The 20,000-nt window shown below is 42.7% G+C and overlaps 1 protein-coding gene across 1 annotated transcript in view; it reads right to left on the bottom strand.

The window, feature by feature from the left end:
* Positions 1–4,080, bottom strand: part of LOC134081689 (zinc finger protein 629-like) — an 18,013-nt gene extending 13,933 nt beyond the window's left edge. The window contains exons 1-2 of the mRNA XM_062537580.1: positions 3,678–4,080; positions 2,329–2,421 (exon numbers count right to left, since the gene is read on the bottom strand). Coding sequence (XP_062393564.1) covers positions 2,329–2,421 — 93 coding nt within the window. The 5' untranslated portion in view covers positions 3,678–4,080. The remainder of the gene's footprint in view (positions 1–2,328; positions 2,422–3,677) is intronic.
* Between the last annotated feature and the right edge of the window lie 15,920 nt (positions 4,081–20,000).

The raw sequence follows: 20,000 nt of genomic DNA, 5'->3' as shown, positions 1-20,000 counted from the left end.
GACTCTGGCAAAGTCTAACTGTTAAAAACAGACCCGTCTTCTAGTTATTCCACCTTAAGTCTTTTATGTTAATTATTCTTTATTGCTTTCTTTTTATTTTTTCTTTTATTATTATTACTATTATTATTATTATTATTATTACTACTCTTTGCTCATCTATGCTTTTATCTGCTATTACTGTTTGGTTTTTGTTTATGTAAAGCACATTGAATGACCTCTGTGTATGAAATGTGCTATATAAATAAACTTGACTTGACTTGACTTGACTTGTGGCAAGTGTGTTGTGAGTTGTGCTACGATCTGAGATGTGTTCCGCACGACTTATTAATATGTTATCTCGTTCTGACGCTGTCTTTAATTATGCACACCTCGATTGTTGATAAAAGAATGTAGCTGACCTTGTAGTTGCCTGATTGTATTGCTTTTTATAAATATCTGACTGTGGCGACAAAATATGTGGGACACAAATTGAGCATCCACAAAATAATAGTAAATATTGTTCAAAACTCACTGTTTGAAGTTTGTAATACATCGAAGAATTTTCATAGTCGAATATGTTGAATAACACTGATTCTTGAGAATTTGCCTAAAACAGGTTTTAATTTTGAAAAAAAAAAGTTAGTTAAATTACAAAATCTGAAGGTATGTCATTATAGACCATGGTCTTAGCTGCTCAGCACTGTACCGGTGCAACCTCCCATTTTTGTATTTTTTTCATAAAATAGGCATTTTTCCAGTACTTATACAGCGTTTTTTTAGGCCTAAATAGAAAAAGTATGCTTTTTTAATCCAACAACCATATTTTTGAATTAAAACAGACTATTACTTTAATAACTACACCACTGAAGAAACATATTGTAAGCATATTTATTTAAAACAAATAAAAAATGAATCTGACGGTGTGACACTAATCTGACGGTGTTGACAGTGGTTTCATTACAACATAAAATTCCAAAATGAATACCACTCAAGTCTTGCTTGACAACTTTATTTAACTATTTGGTCCAAAAAGCCTCCGTTGAGGACCATTTGGAGGCTTTTTTCACCACCGTTAAGCAGAAAACCTGACGGAGGGTGACATCTGACGGTGGTGACAAAAATCTACTCTTTCACATGATATGCATGAATTGTTCACATTATCCACCCTGTTTGCATCCTATTGCTGGCTACTTCAAACCTCTTCTTAAAAAGTATACATTTATTTTATAATCTAATCTAATATTTTGTATACAAAAGAGACGGTGTTGACATGTTATGGTTGTGACAGTAGCAGTGTCCAAAAATATGAACAACTTTAAGAGAAAATAGCAAACTAATGGGAGCTTGAGTGATCTTAAAGCATGCAGTACAGCTGAAGGTTTGAAAATGAGGTCCTCAAGAATGTAGTTGACCTTGTAGTTGCCTGATTTTATTGCCTTTTATAAATATCTGACGGTGGTGACGAAAATGTGGGACACATTTTGAGCAGCCACAAAATAATAGTAAATATTGCTCAAAACGTACTGTTTGGAGTTTCTAATACATAATACAATGTACTCTTTCATGTGGTAAAGATATCATTAAATTAAATGATTGCTTTTAGTGTTTTTAATCAAGTCAAAATGATTATCTCCTATTCGAGGACAACTGATTTTGTAGGGTATGGGCCAGCATATTATCATTAAATTAATACAAAAATAAAATAAACCTTTAAAAGAACCTCACATTTGTGCAAAGGACCCCCTGATTATAACCTTGATTCTTTTTGTTCATGGAAATGGTATTAATTTCCAACAGAATCAGCACTTTTCTTAGTGAGACATGTTTTAGGCAAATTCTCAAGAATCAGTGATAAGTCGACTAATTGCGCCGGCACAAAAACACACATACACACACACACACACACACACACACACACACACACACACGTGTGTGGCGCTGATATGTGGCCTTGGGACTTAACTTGACTCATGTGTCCAACGCACTGTAAAACACTATTTACAGTGTGTGTGTGTGTGTGTGTGTGTGTGTGTGTGTGTGTGTGTGTGTGTGTGTGTGTGTGTGTGTGTGTTACCTGTAATACATGTGTAAAACATCTGGGACCTAACCACTCCACCACCACTCTCTTGCCCCGTAACTAGTAGTCGTGGTGACACTACAGTGTGTGTGTGTGTGTGTGTGTGTGTGTGTGTGTGTGTGTTACCTGTAGGACGTGTGTGTGTGTGTGTGTGTGTGTGTGTGTGTGTGTGTGTGTGTGTGTGTGTGTGTGTGTGTTACCTGTAGGACGTGTGTGTGTGTGTGTGTGTGTGTGTGTGTGTGTGTGTGTGTGTGTGTGTGTGTGTGTGTTACCTGTAGGACGTGGGTGATGCACTGGGTGGCCTTCTTCAGATCGATGCAGGCTCTCTTGTAACTCATGTCCATGTGGAGGTCAATCTTATCCATCTGTAGCCACACACACACACACATTTTAATACCTTTATTTGTGTTCACATTTTACAATGAATTTCATTGAACACAAACAATTTTAGACACCAGCATTGCAAACCCAGTAGCCTATGTCTCTGGTCTCAGTTCATGGGTACATAAAACAACGCCTTCTCCATATGTGGCGACTGCCAATTATCACAGAAATTGAGCAGAATTTTGCTAGAGCCTTTGCTCTTGGCTTAGAGAGACCAGCAATCTGCAAACCCCTGACTACTAGTCTGTGGACATTACCTAAGCTTCCAAATATACACACCAACAGCTTACATTTGTACCCAAGCTGTACAACAATGTCTCTGAGTGGCTGATACTTTAAAAGCTTGGTGAGGTAGGCATCCTCTAGACTGTAGTCAAATGCACAGCCTACTTCAATAATGATTACTTCTCTGCTGTCCTCATCAACAACAACAACATCTGGCCTTTTTGCAGCAAGATTTAAAAACACATTATTTCCACTATTACAGAGTTTGAACATGCAAGGTGAGACGCATACATTCTTGTAGATTGTTGTAAGCGGTGAAGCACATGGGATTATGTGTTCAACTATTAAGTCAACAATTCTGTCGTGTCTGGCCATGTACATTCCCTTATACACATAGCAGCCATTCAGAATATGAGACAGGGATTCAATAATTAGCTGGTTATCATGGTGCAAACAGTGGGAAGAGAATGTGTTAGGGTACCAAAGAGATAGATTAAGTCTAGTTGGAAGAACTTGTAGTCTGGCTTTGACTGCAAAAGTCAGTATTTCAAGTCACACACACACACACACACACACACACACACGACAAATTGTTCCTGGTGTTACCGAGAGAATTGAGCAGTGTTTTGCTTACTCAAATCCAAATGTTTCTGAAAGAAGTGTAGCCAACACACACATACACACAGTTTCAATCTTACAAATAACATTGAGCATAATTCAATTTCATCCTCACAAACAGCAGACATCATGTATTTTTTTTACATCAAACCACAACAAATCAGTCATCGTTTTTTCTTTTGTGAACCCAGAATGTTTGCTCACGTAGGCTACAGACTGATCAACAACAGGCCTGAATAGTCGATAGCCTATATGGCCCAACAGCGCTGCATAGCACGCCGTTCTGGGAAACACCGTAGGCCTACGCCTATAGCGATTTAAGATGAGAACATCATAGGAAAGCATCACACAAGCGGAGATTAACCAAATTAACCTGTCAATCCTAACAGCCCACCTTGATGCCGTCTCTCCATCGGTCAAGTGCAGCACCCTCCTCCGTAGCCGGTGTGTTGATTGGATAAAGCTATTCAGTATTATACTCCTGTTTTTGCTACACGCTTTTGATGCCTCGGGATCTAAAACAGCCCAGGAGTTCCTAGTTTGAGAAAAGGAAAAACGGAAAGATCCAGTAACCGATCGAGTCTCGTAAACGACGTCCCGTCCCGTGTGATAGTGGGGAGAAATAAACTCTTCGTGCGTGATTTACACCTCGGTGCGCGCACTTTGGCTTTTTAAAATGATAACCGAGAGCCAATGTTAACAGTGGTCCGGATTCAGGAGTACTGTGGACAATTGTTAGCCTAGAAGACAAGCATCAGTGGTTTGTTTTGGTGTTTAAAGCCCCTTGGCTCGGATGTTCCTGCAAGCATATGCCTTGACCGACTGACGGAAGGATTGGTCGAACACATACGCCTACCGCCCTCTAGGGTACAGGATGAAACATTCAACTACTTCTCTGAGGCAATCCGCTAATGCCTACCTTGCACTGACACTGACAATATTTGGTAAAGATTCTTTTAAAGATTGTATTCTTTTGAGTAAAGCTTGAATTGGTTTAAAGACTACAATCTTTCAAGAATCTTTCCCAAATCTCGTCAAAGTCTGTCAGTAAGGTCGGCTTTAGTTCAACTCATTCATATCTCTCTCTCACACACGGACACTCCATAATTCAAGTCTTCGTTACTCAATACAATTTATGTTTCTTAGAGGTTTATTTTGAAATGACATTTTAAATGGTGTCTAGCAATGACAAATGATCATTTGAGAATCAAAACAAATAACAAAAAAAGTTATCATAAACTTTCATATTGAGTGTGCGTGTGTGTGTGTGTGTGTGTGTGTGTGTGTGTGTGTGTGTGTGTGTGTGTGTGTGTGAGAAAGAGCGCACGCGTTATGGACAAAATGTACATGTGAAGCAACAGCTGGATTCTGAAGGGTTATGCATGTGAATGAATGTGTTCAGTTGTAATGATCTAGGTTGTATTCAAGAGAGAAATGGTTTAGTGTCTGTGTGTACAGTATATGCTCAGTTGTAAATATCCAGGTTCTTTAAGAGACAAATGGTTTAGTGTCTGTGTGTATATGCTCAGTTGTAAATATCCAGGTTCTTTAAGAGAGAAATGGTTTAGTGTCTGTGTGTATATGCTCAGTTGTAAATATCCAGGTTCTTTAAGAGACAAATGGTTTAGTGTCTGTGTGTATGCTCAGTTGTAAATATCCAGGTTCTCTTCAGGAGAGAAATGGTTTAGTGTCTCTGTGTATGTACAGGAGCAGGACTAAGACTAAGCCTCTCCACTCTGCCTTGTGCCAATGTTGTCGATGTTCTCTCCTGTGGGAGCGCCCTCTCCACCGTGTCCTGTGGGAATGACATGTCCTGTGGTAACAGTCTCTCCACTCTGTCCTGTGGGAATGACATGTCCTGTGGGAATGACATGTCCTGTGGTAACACTCTCTCCACCGTGTCCTGTGGGAATGACATGTCCTGTGGTAACAGTCTCTCCACCCTGTCCTGTGGGAATGACCTGTCCTGTGGGAGCGCTCTCTGCACCCTGTCCTGTGGGAGCGCTCTCTGCACCCTGTCCTGTGGGAATGACATGTCCTGTGGGAATGACATGTCCTGTGGTAACACTCTCTCCACCGTGTCCTGTGGGAATGACCTGTCCTGTGGTAACAGTCTCTCCACCCTGTCCTGTGGGAATAACATGTCCTGTGGGAGCGCTCTCTGCACCCTGTCCTGTGGGAATGACCTGTCCTGTGGGAATGACCTGTCCTGTGGGAATGACCTGTCCTGTGGGAACGCCCTGTCCTGTGGTAACACTCTTTCCACCCTGTCCTGTGGGAATGACCTGTCCTGTGGGAGCGCTCTCTCCACCGTGTCCTGTGGTAACGCTCTGTCCTGTGGGAATGACATGTCCTGTGGGAGCGCTCTCTGCACCCTGTCCTGTGGGAGCGCTCTGTCCTGTGGTAACACTCTGTCCACCGTGTCCTGTGGTAGCGTGTGCCGTGCGCTCGTGCTCCCCCCGGCGAGCGCTGGAGGTGAACGTCTGGCGGCACGAGCCGCAGCGGAAGGTGTGCCTCTGGCGCCGGTGCATGTCCAGCTGCTGCCGCTCGGCGAAGGCCCTCGGGCACAGGAAGCACTGGAACCTTCTGACCAGCGCCTCGGCCGCCCTGCGCGACGCAAAGTAGGCGGACGGCGGCCGGGCGCGCCGAGTGGGCGGAGGAGGAGGCCGGTGGAGGGAGGCGGGGCTGCGGCTGGCGTGGACGCGCAAGTGGGCGGCCAGCTGCTTCTTGTACAGGAAGGTGCGGCGGCACTTGGGGCACGCGTGGCGGAGTTCCGGGCGCGTCTGGGAGTGGGAGTGGGAGGGGGAGTGGGAGTGGGAGGGGGAGTGGGAGTGGGAGGGGGAGTGGGAGTGGGGGTGGGAGGGGGAGTGGGAGTGGGAGGGGGAGGGGGAGTGGGAGTGGGAGTGGGAGGGGGAGGGGGAGTGGGAGTGGGAGTGGGGGTGGGAGTGGGAGCACTCGTGAGCACGCAGGACGTCGGGGCTGGAGAAGCGCTTGGGGCAGTAGGCGCAGGTGTGCCATCGGTCTCCGGTCGAGGGGACTGTCACTGTCACACACAAAAACAAACACACACACACACAAAGACACACAGACACACAGACACACACACAGACAGACACAGACACAGACACAGACACACAGACAGACACAGACACACACACAGACAGACACAGACACAGACACAGACACAGACACAGACACAGACACAGACACACAGACAGACACAGACACACACACAGACACACACACAGACACACAGACACACAAAGATTAAAACAATTTCAAAGTCAAAAGTGCACTATGCCCTTAAATAGCAGTTAGCTTTAGAATGGATGCTTTAGCTTAACATTTGGTTAGATTTCATTCGATAAGATTTAATGTTCACTATAGATGATCTATATATATATGCGACCCATGCGTTTTGGCAAACACTAGTTGAAAACTATAAATATAGTAAATAAATATGCATATACTCATTTTGGCAAACACTAGTTGAAAAGTATACGTATAGTAAGTAAGTAGTAGCTGTGTGCACACCTGTTGAAGATAAGATACCTGTGCAGGGCTGTACGCTGCGAGCACCTCGTCGCAAATGCGAGTAAATATATATTAGTGCTAATTGAAAATATGAAATGGGAGCACAGGTGCGAGTACTGAATTCAACCCTTTTATTCGCATTTTGCTCCTAAAAATCCACACCAAGTGGATCAAAGTATAGGCACAATTTTCACGCATCATACAAATTTCATAGTTGACAACTCTAACGCTCCTGGCTGGAAACTCACGCTTTCAGCATCAACCTCGCTGTCTCTCACACACGCAAGAAATGTCACTCCAAAACCATTCTTCTTTTTCTTCAATCTGTTCGTTATCAGTTGGTGACTTTGTAGTGATTACCGTTGAAACGGCAAACCATGATAATGTTGACTATATAGCCTACAATTACCGTGTTCATTTCAAATATTATTATTATCACGGTTGATAAACACGGTGTGGAAACCGTGTTAGCTTCACCCCAGCCTGAATTTGACGTAGGCCTGGTTGACTTCTATGAAAGAAATCCGACTGATTCTGTTGTCTAAATGATGGATTTAACCACGATTTGGTGTAGGCTACACCTGCTTTAAAAAGGCGGAACATTTTCATTGCAAATGTGCGCATCATAGCCACACTGCGTCTTTGGAGGTTACGTTCACATTAAATCCATTCCACTAACGTTATCCGAATACCGTAACGTTTTATTTTGAGCACTGGTTGTCACTCATTGGATATAACAGATATAGCCTACCAAACTCCAAGACGAGTCATGGTCATAGACCTAAAGGTCATGGTAGAGTAAGTTAAGCACCCAGCCAATTAAACATGACCAAGGAAAAAGTGACAACTCACGATGCCATGCCATGGTAGGCTAAATCAAGTTAACGTTACTGGACAGTGGACACTCATCTTTTCTATTACACCAGAAATATTTGTCTTTACCTTTGTTAGTTTTTTGAACATTTAAGTTATTTAATGAAAACATGATGTATCCTTGAACTATGCTTGAATCTTTTCCTAAAACCGAATGAAACCTAATTATGTTCACGTACATCTTAAAGTGACAGGCACTCAATTAGACCTACACACCACCCCTGTAATATCATTAAAGACAAGTGTAATCAATATGAAGTATTCAGTTTACTGAATATTTTAAGCTATAAGTAATTATGCAGATCCTAAAATGCTATAAATTGTTAATAAAATGTATACAAATTCTGAATTCAAAATATGAAATAGAAACAAGACAAGCCATTTTCTGTGTGTGTAGGGTAACTTTGAGCAGAGACTATGATTGCCACTGCTGTGAATGATCTGTATCCTGCTTAAGGCAAGAAGGTTTTCAAGGAAATTTCATAGTGCTCCTAAATTTTTTTCTGTGCTCCTAAACTTTTTCATTTAGGAGCACCTGTGCTCCTAGTGAAAAAGCTTAGCGTACAGCCCTGCTGTGTGGACACATAAGATAACTGTGTGCACACCTGTTGAAGATAAGATAGCTGTGTGCTGTGTGCACACCTGTTGAAGATAAGATAGCTGTGTGGACACATAAGATACCTGTGTGCACACCTGTTGAAGATAAGATACCTGTGTGGACACATAAGATAACTGTGTGCACACCTGTTGAAGATAAGATAGCTGTGTGCTGTGTGCACACCTGTTGAAGATAAGATACCTGTGTGGACACATAAGATAGCTGTGTGTGTGCACACCTGTTGAAGATAAGATACCTGTGTGCTGTGTGCACACCTGTTGAAGATAAGATACCTGTGTGCTGTGTGCACACCTGTTGAAGATAAGATACCTGTGTGCTGTGTGCACACCTGTTGAAGATAAGATACCTGTGTGCTGTGTGCACACCTGTTGAAGATAAGATACCTGTGTGCTGTGTGCACACCTGTTGAAGATAAGATAGCTGTGTGTGTGCACACCTGTTGAAGATAAGATACCTGTGTGCTGTGTGCACACCTGTTGAAGATAAGATACCTGAAGAGGAAGCCGGCTGCTCCTTGAGTCCTGCGTGGAGGCGCTTGTGGTGCGTGTTGAGGTCGTATCCGAAGCGGAACCGTTTCCCACACACGGGACACGGGAACTTCTTCCTCCTCGCCTTCTGTGTGAGTGTGTGCTCTGGCGACTGACTGGAGGACTCTTTTCCTGATTTAACAGAGACCAACACACACGCGCACACACACACACACACACACACACACACACACACAATCATAATCGGGACACTGAAGTGCACGTAAAACACAGTTACTGCGTGAGAGTGAGTGTGTGAGTGAGCGTGTATATTAGCGAGTGTGAGTGAGCAACTGAGTGTGTGTGTGTGTGTATTAGCGAATGTGAGAGAGTGGGTGTATTACTGAGAGTGAGTGTGTATTAGTGTGTGTGCATTACTAAGTATAAGTATACTCTTTTGTGTGTGTGTGTGTGTGTGTGTGTGTGTATTAGTGAGACACCTTCATCTCCAGAGACGGGCGGTAGCAGCAGGCTCTTCCCATCCCGTGACATCAGCGCCACCTGTGTGACACACACACACACACACACACACACACACACACACACACACACACACACACTATTTAATGTATCAAATCAAATGGGTTAAAAACACACCTTTTAGAAGAATTTAATGAAATGGGTTAGCCGTTTTATAAGCAGATTCATCAACACTGGTTTCAGTCTATTCCAGACATGGAAAACCAGGAAATTGTATCATTGTTGGGAAAAAGTCACGGAATACCACGGAATATTTTGTTGTGGCAGTTTAAAATCCACTTGCCAAAATACATGTTACAATATGTTACCCTTGCAGGATTGGTTGTCATCTCCCGCTAAAAAAAAGGGTAAAGATTCTTGAGTGCTGCGCAGCTGCTCTGAGATCTTTGGTCAGTATATTGACTTAAAATGCTGGAAACCTGATCTTTCCTAATCTCTGCCATCTCTTACTTGAGCAAATACAAAAAAGAAAAAAAAAACATTAGAATATTTTAGTCACCTTTACTACTCCCGTTTCGTACTTGAGCTAATACATATAAAAAAAACATTAAATATTTTAGTTATTTTCCTTGTCATTTCTATAATTAGCATTAACCTGTCAGATCAACTGGGTTTGACATTTTTTTAGCATTAGCTTGTCAGTTCAAATGGGTTAGCACAGCAGCTTAACTAGCATTAGAGTGTCAAGTCAGTAATGTCGATATTATGCTAAACTAAAATCATATTAGGCTTACGGTACACGTGTCAGTAATGTCAAAATTATGCAAGACTAAAATCATATCAGACTTACAATATGCTAGTTTAATTAACGTCAGCTTACGGTACGCTACCTGTATCAGTAATGTCGATATTATGCTAAACTAAAATCATATCAGACTTACTTAGCGTTAGCTTATGTGCCCTACCTGTATCAGTAATGTCGATATTATGCTAAACTAAAATCATATCAGACTTTCAGACTACTTAGCGTCAACTCACTTAGCGTTAGCTTACAGTACCTGTATCAGTTCAGCTTGACCGGAGCCCACATATCCATCATTAGCGTTAACTCACTTAGCGTTAGCCTACAGTACCTGTATCAGTTCAGCTTGACCGGAGCACACATATCCATCATTAGCGTTAACTCACTTAGCGTTAGCCTACAGTACCTGTATCAGTTCAGCTTGACCGGAGCACACATATCCCACATTAGCGTTAACTCACTTAGCGTTAGCTTACAGTACCTGTATCAGTTCAGCTTGACCGGAGCCCACATATCCCACATTAGCGTTAACTCACTTAGCGTTAGCTTACAGTACCTGCATCAGTTCAGCTTGACCGGAGCCCAAATCCCTCAACTCACTTAGCGTTACAGTACCTGACCGGAGACCGGAGCCCACATGTCCATCATTAGCGTTAACTCACTTAGCGTTAGCTTGCAGTACCTGCATCAGTTCAGCTTGACCGGAGCCCACATGTCCGTCATTAGCGTTAACTCACTTAACGTTAGCTTACAGTACCTGCATCAGTTCAGCTTGACAGGAGCCCACATATCCATCATTAACGTCAACTCACTTAGCGTTAGCTTACAGTACCTGCATCAGTTCAGCTTGACCGGAGCACACATAACCATCATTAGCGTCAACTCACTTAGCGTTAGCTTACAGTACCTGCATCAGTTCAGCTTGACCAGAGCACACATAACCATCATTAGCGTTAACTCACTTAGCGTTAGCTTACAGTACCTGACCGGCGCCCCCATGTCCATCATTAGCGTTAAATCACTTAGCGTTAGCTTACAGTACCTGCATCAGTTCAGCTTGACAGGCGCCCACATATCCCTCATTAGCGTTAACTCACTTAGCGTTAGCTTGCAGTGCCTGACCGGCGCCCACATATCCATCATTAGCGTTAACTCACTTAGCGTTAGCTTACAGTACCTGACCGGCGCCCACATATCCCTCATTAGCGTTAACTCACTTAGCGTTAGCTTACAGTACCTGCATCAGTTCAGCTTGACCGGAGCCCACATGTCCCTCATTAGCGTTAACTCACTTAGCGTTAGCTTACAGTACCTGCATCAGTTCAGCTTGACCGGAGCCCACATGTGCCTCATTAGCGTTAACTCACTTAGCGTTAGCTTACAGTACCTGACCGGAGCCCACATGTCCCTCATTAGCGTTAACTCACTTAGCGTTATCTTACAGTACCTGTATCATTCAGCTTGACCGAGCCCACATGTCCATCATTAGCTTTAACTCACTTAGCATTAGCTTACAGTACCTGCATCAGTTCAGCTTGACCGGAGCCCACATATCCATCATTATCAGCTTCTTCTTTAATCTGCATGAGATGAGAGAAGACATCACACACTAATTATCAGACATCATGTGTCAATGGGTGTGTGTGTGTGTGTGTGTGTATGTATTTGTGTGTGTGTGTGTGTGTGTGTGTGTGAGTGTGTACCTCAGTTTTAAGTTCGCCATACTCTCCCTTCACTTCCTGGGATACACTATAGGGATCAGAGGTTAAAGAGTTCAAAGGTTAAAGGTGGCATCAGAACTTTGCTTCACAGTCTTCTTTGGCGCAATATCACACGGTCTGTAGCGCGTGTGAGTGTGTGTGTCCAGAAGGATTAAGATGCATGTGTAAGTATCTAGGTGTGCTCTGCAGTGTGTGTGTGTGTGTGTGTGTGTGTGTGTGTGTGTGTGAGTGTGCGTGCGTCCTGTGGATTAACATGGGCATGTATGTATGTACATGTATGTGTGTCTATGTCTGCAGTGTGTGTGTGTGTGTGTGTGTATGTATGCATGCATTTACCTGTGTGTACTCTGCAGTCGCTGATGCAGGTTCATCAGACCATTCCTCAGGCATGTCACATTCTGTATAAACGCGCACGCACACGCACACACACACATTTAATAAAAACATCTAATTCTGCTTACACACACACACTAGACAAACAAATATGTCAAATGTGTTGTAACCTCCAGTTGCCGAATCAGCACAGCACTCACTCACTCACTCACTCACTCACTCACTCACTCACTCACTCACTCACTCTCACGTTTGATGTCCTGCTATCTGTACAGAGCACCTTATGCACGTAGATAAATGACTTACTTACACACACACACTCACATTCTTTGAGGAATTTAAAGCGAGTTGCATTATTACTCTCTCTCTCACACACACACACCTGGTTGGCCTGTGTCAGTAATTTGTCCTTCTCCTCCAGGTCTTTCTGAAGTTGATCGATCTTCAGCTTCAGCTGTTTGTTTGACTCCACTTCACTCTGACACACACACACACACACACACACACACACACACACACACACACACACACACACACACACATATTAACATAGCCAAACATTTCAAACACGTTATCACAGACTAGGGTTGAGTACCGAAATGACTAACTTAGGTTGGTATTGTATTGGTTCATCAAGCGGTGGCAAATTGATACGATTGTGTTTGCTTCATTTTCTTCTGCGTTTCACTGAGCACAACTCTAAATCATTTTCTTCTCATAAAAACTAGAGTTTCACTGAGCACAACTCTAAATCATTTTCTTCTCATAAAAACTTTTCTGAACATTTCTCTGGCTGAAACAGTGTAAAGTTAGGCCTCGTTAATAATTACATGATGACTGATGAAATAAATTACTGTGACGTTTTAATAAACCTTGTTGACAAACAATTAACAAGTCAGCATCAATTCAATATTAAGTGTTTTCTGTAGGCTACATGTGTCATCGCTATAGCCAGGCAACTACATAAAATTACAGAATATCAAACCATTTTCAGTAATCTACAGATATCACACACAGATATCCCTTCAATATTTGCACATTTCCGCACATTCCAACATTAGGAAGCAGTATGGGAAGCTTGTCGTTTATGGCGTAATTTTCTACCTCCCTCTCCAAAGCGTAATTATGACCGCCGCTAGCGTAGCTAGCGAAGCGGTCATATAGTTGTTGTCAAAGTTTTTTTTTTTTTTTTTTTTTTTCGTCATTTTTTGGTCAACGATTCCCGGGACACCGTAACACCGGGGCACATGAAACTTGGTGGGCATGTAGCCCCAGTAGACTTGTGCGGAAAATTTTCGTTTCGTCCCCGGGGGTCACTCCCCCCCCGCGCTGCCCCCGCCCGAAGCCCAAAAATTGCAGTTTTTCCTACATAACTACCTGAACCGTGGCACCGAGGATGACAAATTTTTTATGGTATGTTGGTCTCAAGAGCTCGGATCAACTTAGCTTATAACCAGTCATTTGTGATTTGCACCCCCATGGTAAAAATTGAAAATGTAATGTAATACTGCTTTAATTGCCCCTATCTTCAGATGAGATGCTATGAACTGCACCAAATTTCATGTGTATGATTAACCTGGCACCCTCTGGGATTATGCCAAGTTTTGTGGAATTTCATCCATGGGGGGCTATAATAAATGTATTTATGTGTGCATTTAGTGAATGGTCCCTCAACGTGGCTGTTCTACACTGAAGCCTAGAATGGCCTGTGCCCCATGTAGCTGTGTCACTGGCCACCCCCGTGGCTACCCTGTGCTTACCAAATAAAACAATTATGTATTTATTACGATTTTATATGAGAACGTCAAAAGCAGAACTAATGCAACAACGTTCAAACACTGCAGCCTGCTGCCACTGGTGTGTGGCGCTGGCGCTGCTCAGTGAGTGATAGTTCAGATCAGAGAGAAGAAGACAAACGAAGAAGATGGAGTTATGATTTCTCAGTTCCGAATGGCGGCCATATTGGAATTTTCTTTACTGTCTATGCTAGTTTCACACTACTCTCATGTTGCAGTAAGCTAAACGATTTCATCTCTTACGTGACTTGTTGTTCTTGCACGTAACTGTGTAACCGTCAGGCTTAGAAGTTGGTAAATGTCTTTACGTTTAGAAACGTTATCAAGCAAACTCCTCCGAGCAGATGCGAATAGCCTACAATGTCAGTAGGCCTACTCAAACCACCAGTCGCAGGCTTAGGACTAGGTAAGTAAAACATCTCTTCTCTATATCTCTACCATTTTCATTTTAAAAACTGTATTTAAAGCGAACACCTGTTTCCAAAATGTATTTATAGAGTCTGTACATATGGTCCCTAGCTTGGTTTGCCCGAAAATTAAGTGGAAATATCCTTTAGAAGTGTTTAGGCGCTAGTTAGCATGTAACAGCATCTGAATTAATGAACTGGCATGGTGCATTTATACCTGACGATCTCTTTCAAGTAATTGAAATAAAAACCGGACCTCATGGTTAGTATTTATAGAGTCTGTACATGTGGTCCCTAGCTTGGTTTGTCTGAAAATTAAGTGGAAATATCCTTTAGTAGTGTTTGTACTCTAGGCACCAGTTAGCATGTAACAGCATGTGAATGAATGAACTGGCCACTAGCATGGTGCATTTATACCTGACGATCTCTTTCAAGTTATTTGAATAAAAAACTGACATCATGGTTAGTATTTATAGAGTCTGTACATGTGGTCCCTAGCCTGGTTTGTCTGAGAATTAAGTAGAAATATCCTTTAGAAGTGTTTGTACTCTAGGCGCTAGTTAGCATGTAACAGCATCTGAATGAATTAACTGGCCACTACTGTATGGTGCATTTATACCTGACGATCTCTTTCAAGTCATTTAAATAAAAAATGGATATTATGGTTAGTATTTGTAGAGTCTGTACATGTGGTCCCTTGCTTGGTTTGTCTGAAAATTAAGTGGAAATATCCTTTAGAAGTGTTTGTACTTTAGGCGCTAGTTAGCATGTGCCAGGTGTCATACCATTGCAGTAATCATCTCACTAAACACGTCTTTTCATATCCAATCTGTTCAACAGAGTTTGCCAGTCAGACCACTACACTTTTGCCAGCACCACCACCCAGCAAGCTTCATCAACTCCAGCCATGCCGGTAAATACAGTGCCTATTGACAGCCTACACACCCTGTTCAAATGCCAGTAGCTTTGTTCATTGTTAAATCCTGTTGTTCTTAAATGTGTTATTGTGTTTTGGAAAGGTATTGCATTACATTACTCTTCACCTTTTGCTTTTGTAGTAGAAAACATGAAAAGGTAGTAAATTCAGCTCAATTTTGCTATTTTGGGAGGAAACACCACCAAAGATGCTATTTAAGAGGATGCTGGGCCGGGCTTTGAGGAGGTCCCTGGCGCTCCAAATTAATTATACTGGTGCAGCAGGAAAGGTGGCTTCATAAGTCCTTACATCTGAAGAGTGTGTTGCATAATATCATTATTAAAAATAATTTTAATACATTGTTTAAGCATGTACAATAAATAAAGCATGTAAATGAGCATGTAAAATAAATAAACAAAAGCATGTAAAATAAATAAATAAACAAAATGTATTGAACCTAATACTATGTGTGGTGAGTCTGTGTGATAGTTGCTGAGGATAAATGTTTTTATATTGGATTATTAAATTACAGAATACATTTATAGGTTTCTCATCAGCAGGCACTGTCTTCACCTTAGTAAATTTGGTAACTTTGGGAAGCCCTGTAAATAATTGTAAATTGTTCTGATTGAGGGCAAATGGAAAGTGTTATAATGTATTATTGCTATTTTAGTACATCATTTTCATTATTATGGCCATAAATAAGGCCAATTAGAAGCTGGTGGGTAGTAAGCGGCAAAAGGGTGGCCCTTTATCTGGAGCCACTTCTGAGCCGCCGGTGGACCGCCAGAGAACTGATGAGCAAAACTCCAGCGGGCCACTGGTGGGTACCCGCGTTGGACCGCCAACTCTGCCGCTGGTTTGTAACAGTAATTTTAGCATTGCCCATGGTGGATTAAATGATTGCAAAATATTTATTGAGGTGAGTTTAACAAGTGTAATTTCATTGGCATATAATTCAGGCCTAAAGTAGATGGCTAAATGGCTACAATAGAAGGATACACGAAAAGCCCAAACTACCAAAATCTTCATATTTTATTACCACAGTTTCTATCTATAGGCCTCTCTTATTTGGTATACTGACTAGACATTATTGAACAAACAGAGGCTATTCATCTGTATTTCAGTATCTCAGTAGGTTAAAGTATTTTTAGATACCTCCTTGAAATTACTTTTTTGCAGGTTGTGATGTCTTCTATATATTGTTGACGTTACTGTCAAAATGGCGTAACTGTTAAATTCCAATATAGTGAGTAGGCTATTGGCAAAACCGATTTCCATTTTTATGTTGAGCCGGCAGGGGGCTCAGTTTAAAAAGTAACTAAGTTCACACACACACACACACACATATCAACAGATTCACACGCACAGATAAACACACTTCTACGGATTCCACACACACACACGCACACATGCACATTCACACACACACAGACAGACACACACACATCTTTATACAAGCAAACTCACACATGCACACACTCATATACACATGAGCTGCAAGAGTAGGAGATATATACATACAGTATATTGCACAAATCGGAGATACAGGAAAGTTGACAAGCGTAATTCGTTTTGGAGAGAATGTGCAGAACTGAGCGGCGGTCATATTGTGTACCGCTATGCGGTGCATCTAGTTTTCTACCTCCCTCTCTAAAGCCGACACAGTCTAAAGCAGTTTCAAATGAGTGCAGTTCCTAGGCGGCAGCCATCTCAGTTATTTACGTTATATAAAGCCTGCTTAAACGATTGTGATTGGTGCTATATTGGTGTTATATAAAGCCTGCTTAAACGATTGTGATTGGTGCTATATTGGCGTTATATAAAGCCTGCTTAAACGATTGTGATTGGTGCTATATTGGCGTTATATAAAGCCTGCTTAAACGATTGTGATTGGTGCTATTATTGGCGTTATATAAAGCCTGCTTAAACGATTGTGATTGGTGCTATATTGGCGTTATATAAAGCCTGCTTAAACGATTGTGATTGGTGCCTGGATTTGAAGGACATTGGAAATGGGCTTGAATGGGTTCTTGGCCAGAAGGACCTGCAGAGCAAATCCCCAATGTGCCGGCGGAAGTTCATCTGGGTATTCCCAGGCTGTGTGTGTGCGCTTCTTACTTTTGTGTGTGTGTGTGTGTGTGTGTGTGTGTGTGTGTGTGTGTGTGTGTTTTTCTTACCTGCAATACTTGTGTTATACACTGGGTGGCCCTCTCCAGATCAATGCAAACTTGCTTGTGTGTAATTTCCACAAGCTGCTGCTGCTGCTGACTCCCGTCATCTGTCTATACGCACGCACACACGCACGCATGCACACACGCACGCACACACACACGCACACACATCATCATTATCAAAAAGCTGTTCAGCTCTGAGCTTTCAATTTAAAAAGACTTCCAAAAAAACACACATACACATTGGCTGGAAACCACACACATACAGTAACAGCAGTCCACTGGAACACACACCACAGCGAGCGACCGTCAAGTTATCAGAGCGGATTCATGTGTCCCTTTACCAATCAGAGCGCATTCATGGGCCCCTTTACCAATCAGAGCGCATTCATGGGTCCCTTTATAAATCATCAGAGCGCATTCATGTGCCCCTTTACCAATCAGAGCGCATTCATGGGCCCCTTTACCAATCAGAGCGCATTCATGGGCCCCTTTACCAATCAGAGCGCATTCATGTGTCCCTTTACCAATCAGAGCGCATTCATGGGCCCCTTTACCAATCAGAGCGCATTCATGGGTCCCTTTACCAATCAGAGCGCATTCATGGGCCCCTTTACCAATCATCAGAGCGCATTCATGTGCCCCTTTACCAATCAGAGCGCATTCATGGGTCCCTTTACCAATCAGAGCGCATTCATGTGTCCCTTTACCAATCAGAGCGCATTCATGTGTTCCTTTACCAATCAGAGCGCATTCATGTGTCCCTTTACCAATCAGAGCGCATTCATGTGCCCCTTTACCAATCAGAGCGCATTCATGGGTCCCTTTACCAATCAGAGCGCATTCATGTGTCCCTTTACCAATCAGAGCGCATTCATGGGTCCCTTTACCAATCAGAGCGCATTCATGGGTCCCTTTATAAATCATCAGAGCGCATTCATGGGTCCCTTTACCAATCTGAGCGCATTCATGGGTCCCTTTATAAATCATCAGAGCGCATTCATGTGTCCCTTTACAAATCAGAGCGCATTCATGTGCCCCTTTATAAATCATCAGAGCGCATTCATGGGCCCCTTTACCAATCAGAGCGCATTCATGGGTCCCTTTACCAATCAGAGCGCATTCATGTGTCCCTTTATAAATCATCAGAGCGCCAGTGCTATGCATTCATGGCTTACATCCGGTCCCTTTCCACGGGTGCATAAAATCAAGCACCTGGAGCTTATGAATGCAGACTGCATAGTGCTTGAATAAAGGATGCTTGCTGGAGAGGGACCTTAATGATTACTAGTATAGCTGCAAAGGATGCTTGCTGGAAAGGGACCTTATGATTATAGCTGCAAAGGATGCTTGCTGGAGAGGGACCTTATGATTGTAGCTGCAAAGGATGCTTGCTGGAAAGGGACCTTGATTATAACTGCAAAGGATGCTTGCTGGAAAGGGACCTTATGATTATAGCTGCAAAGGATGCTTGCTGGAAAGGGACCTTATGATTACAGCTGCAACGGATGCTTGCTGGAGAGGGACCTTATGATTACAGCTGCAAAGGATGCTTGCTGGAAAGGGACCTTGATTATAGCTGCAAAGGATGCTTGCTGGAAAGGGACCTTGATTATAGCTGCAAAGGATGCTTGCTGGAAAGGGACCTTATGATTATAGCTGCAAAGGATGCTTGCTGGAAAGGGACCTTATGATTATGGCTGCAAAGGATGCTTGCTGGAAAGGGAACTTGATTATAGCTGCAAAGGATGCTTGCTGGAAAGGGACCTTGATTATAGCTGCAAAGGATGCTTGCTGGAAAGGGACCTTGATTATAACTGCAAAGGATGCTTGCTGGAAAGGGACCTTAATTATAGCTGCAAAGGATGCTTGCTGGAAAGGGACCTTATGATTACAGCTGCAAAGGATGCTTGCTGGAAAGGGACCTTATGATTACAGCTGCAAAGGATGCTTGCTGGAAAGGGACCTTGATTATGGTGCACCGACATCATTCCAATGGATTAAGCTTGCTGGAAAGGGACCTCACCTCATATATGTGAGTCAAGGCAGGTGAGCGAATACTTTTGGCAATACAGAGTATGTCAAATCACCCAGAGGCTAGAAAAAGTCTATGAGGGGTATGAGAAATCACATGTGTTCATTCACCGGGACACGCAGGTATATTAAAGGTGCATCAAATCAAAGACAATGTAGTCTGCATTCATAAACTAGGTGGCAAGAGACATGATGAAACCCATGAAAACCAACCAGACCAGAACTGGCCGAAATGGCCAAACGCCCGTGCAAACGACAGCAAGACCACAAACACATAAAAGTTCGACCAGATTATTTGGTTCGACTCACGTTAACGGATGATAACGGCAGCGGTGGCTGCAATCCGGACACGCCAAGCCTATAGCTCGGTAGAATTACCGCATACATCTCGATATGTTCACCGTGCACGGCGTAGCCAGCGAACTTGTACTCAAATTCAGTTGCACTGTTTCTTCTTCTTCTTCTTCTGCTACTTTTTCTTCTTCGTTTTCGTCTGCTCTTCTTCGTTTCAGTTCATTGGCAGACTGCATCCTTCAATTGTTGCATACCGCCACCTAGTGT

This window comes from Sardina pilchardus, chromosome 1, assembly GCF_963854185.1.
Source record: "Sardina pilchardus chromosome 1, fSarPil1.1, whole genome shotgun sequence".
Taxonomy (NCBI): domain Eukaryota; kingdom Metazoa; phylum Chordata; class Actinopteri; order Clupeiformes; family Clupeidae; genus Sardina; species Sardina pilchardus.
The sequence above is the reverse complement of the archived record's forward strand: the minus strand, read 5'-3'. Positions and strand labels throughout refer to the sequence as shown.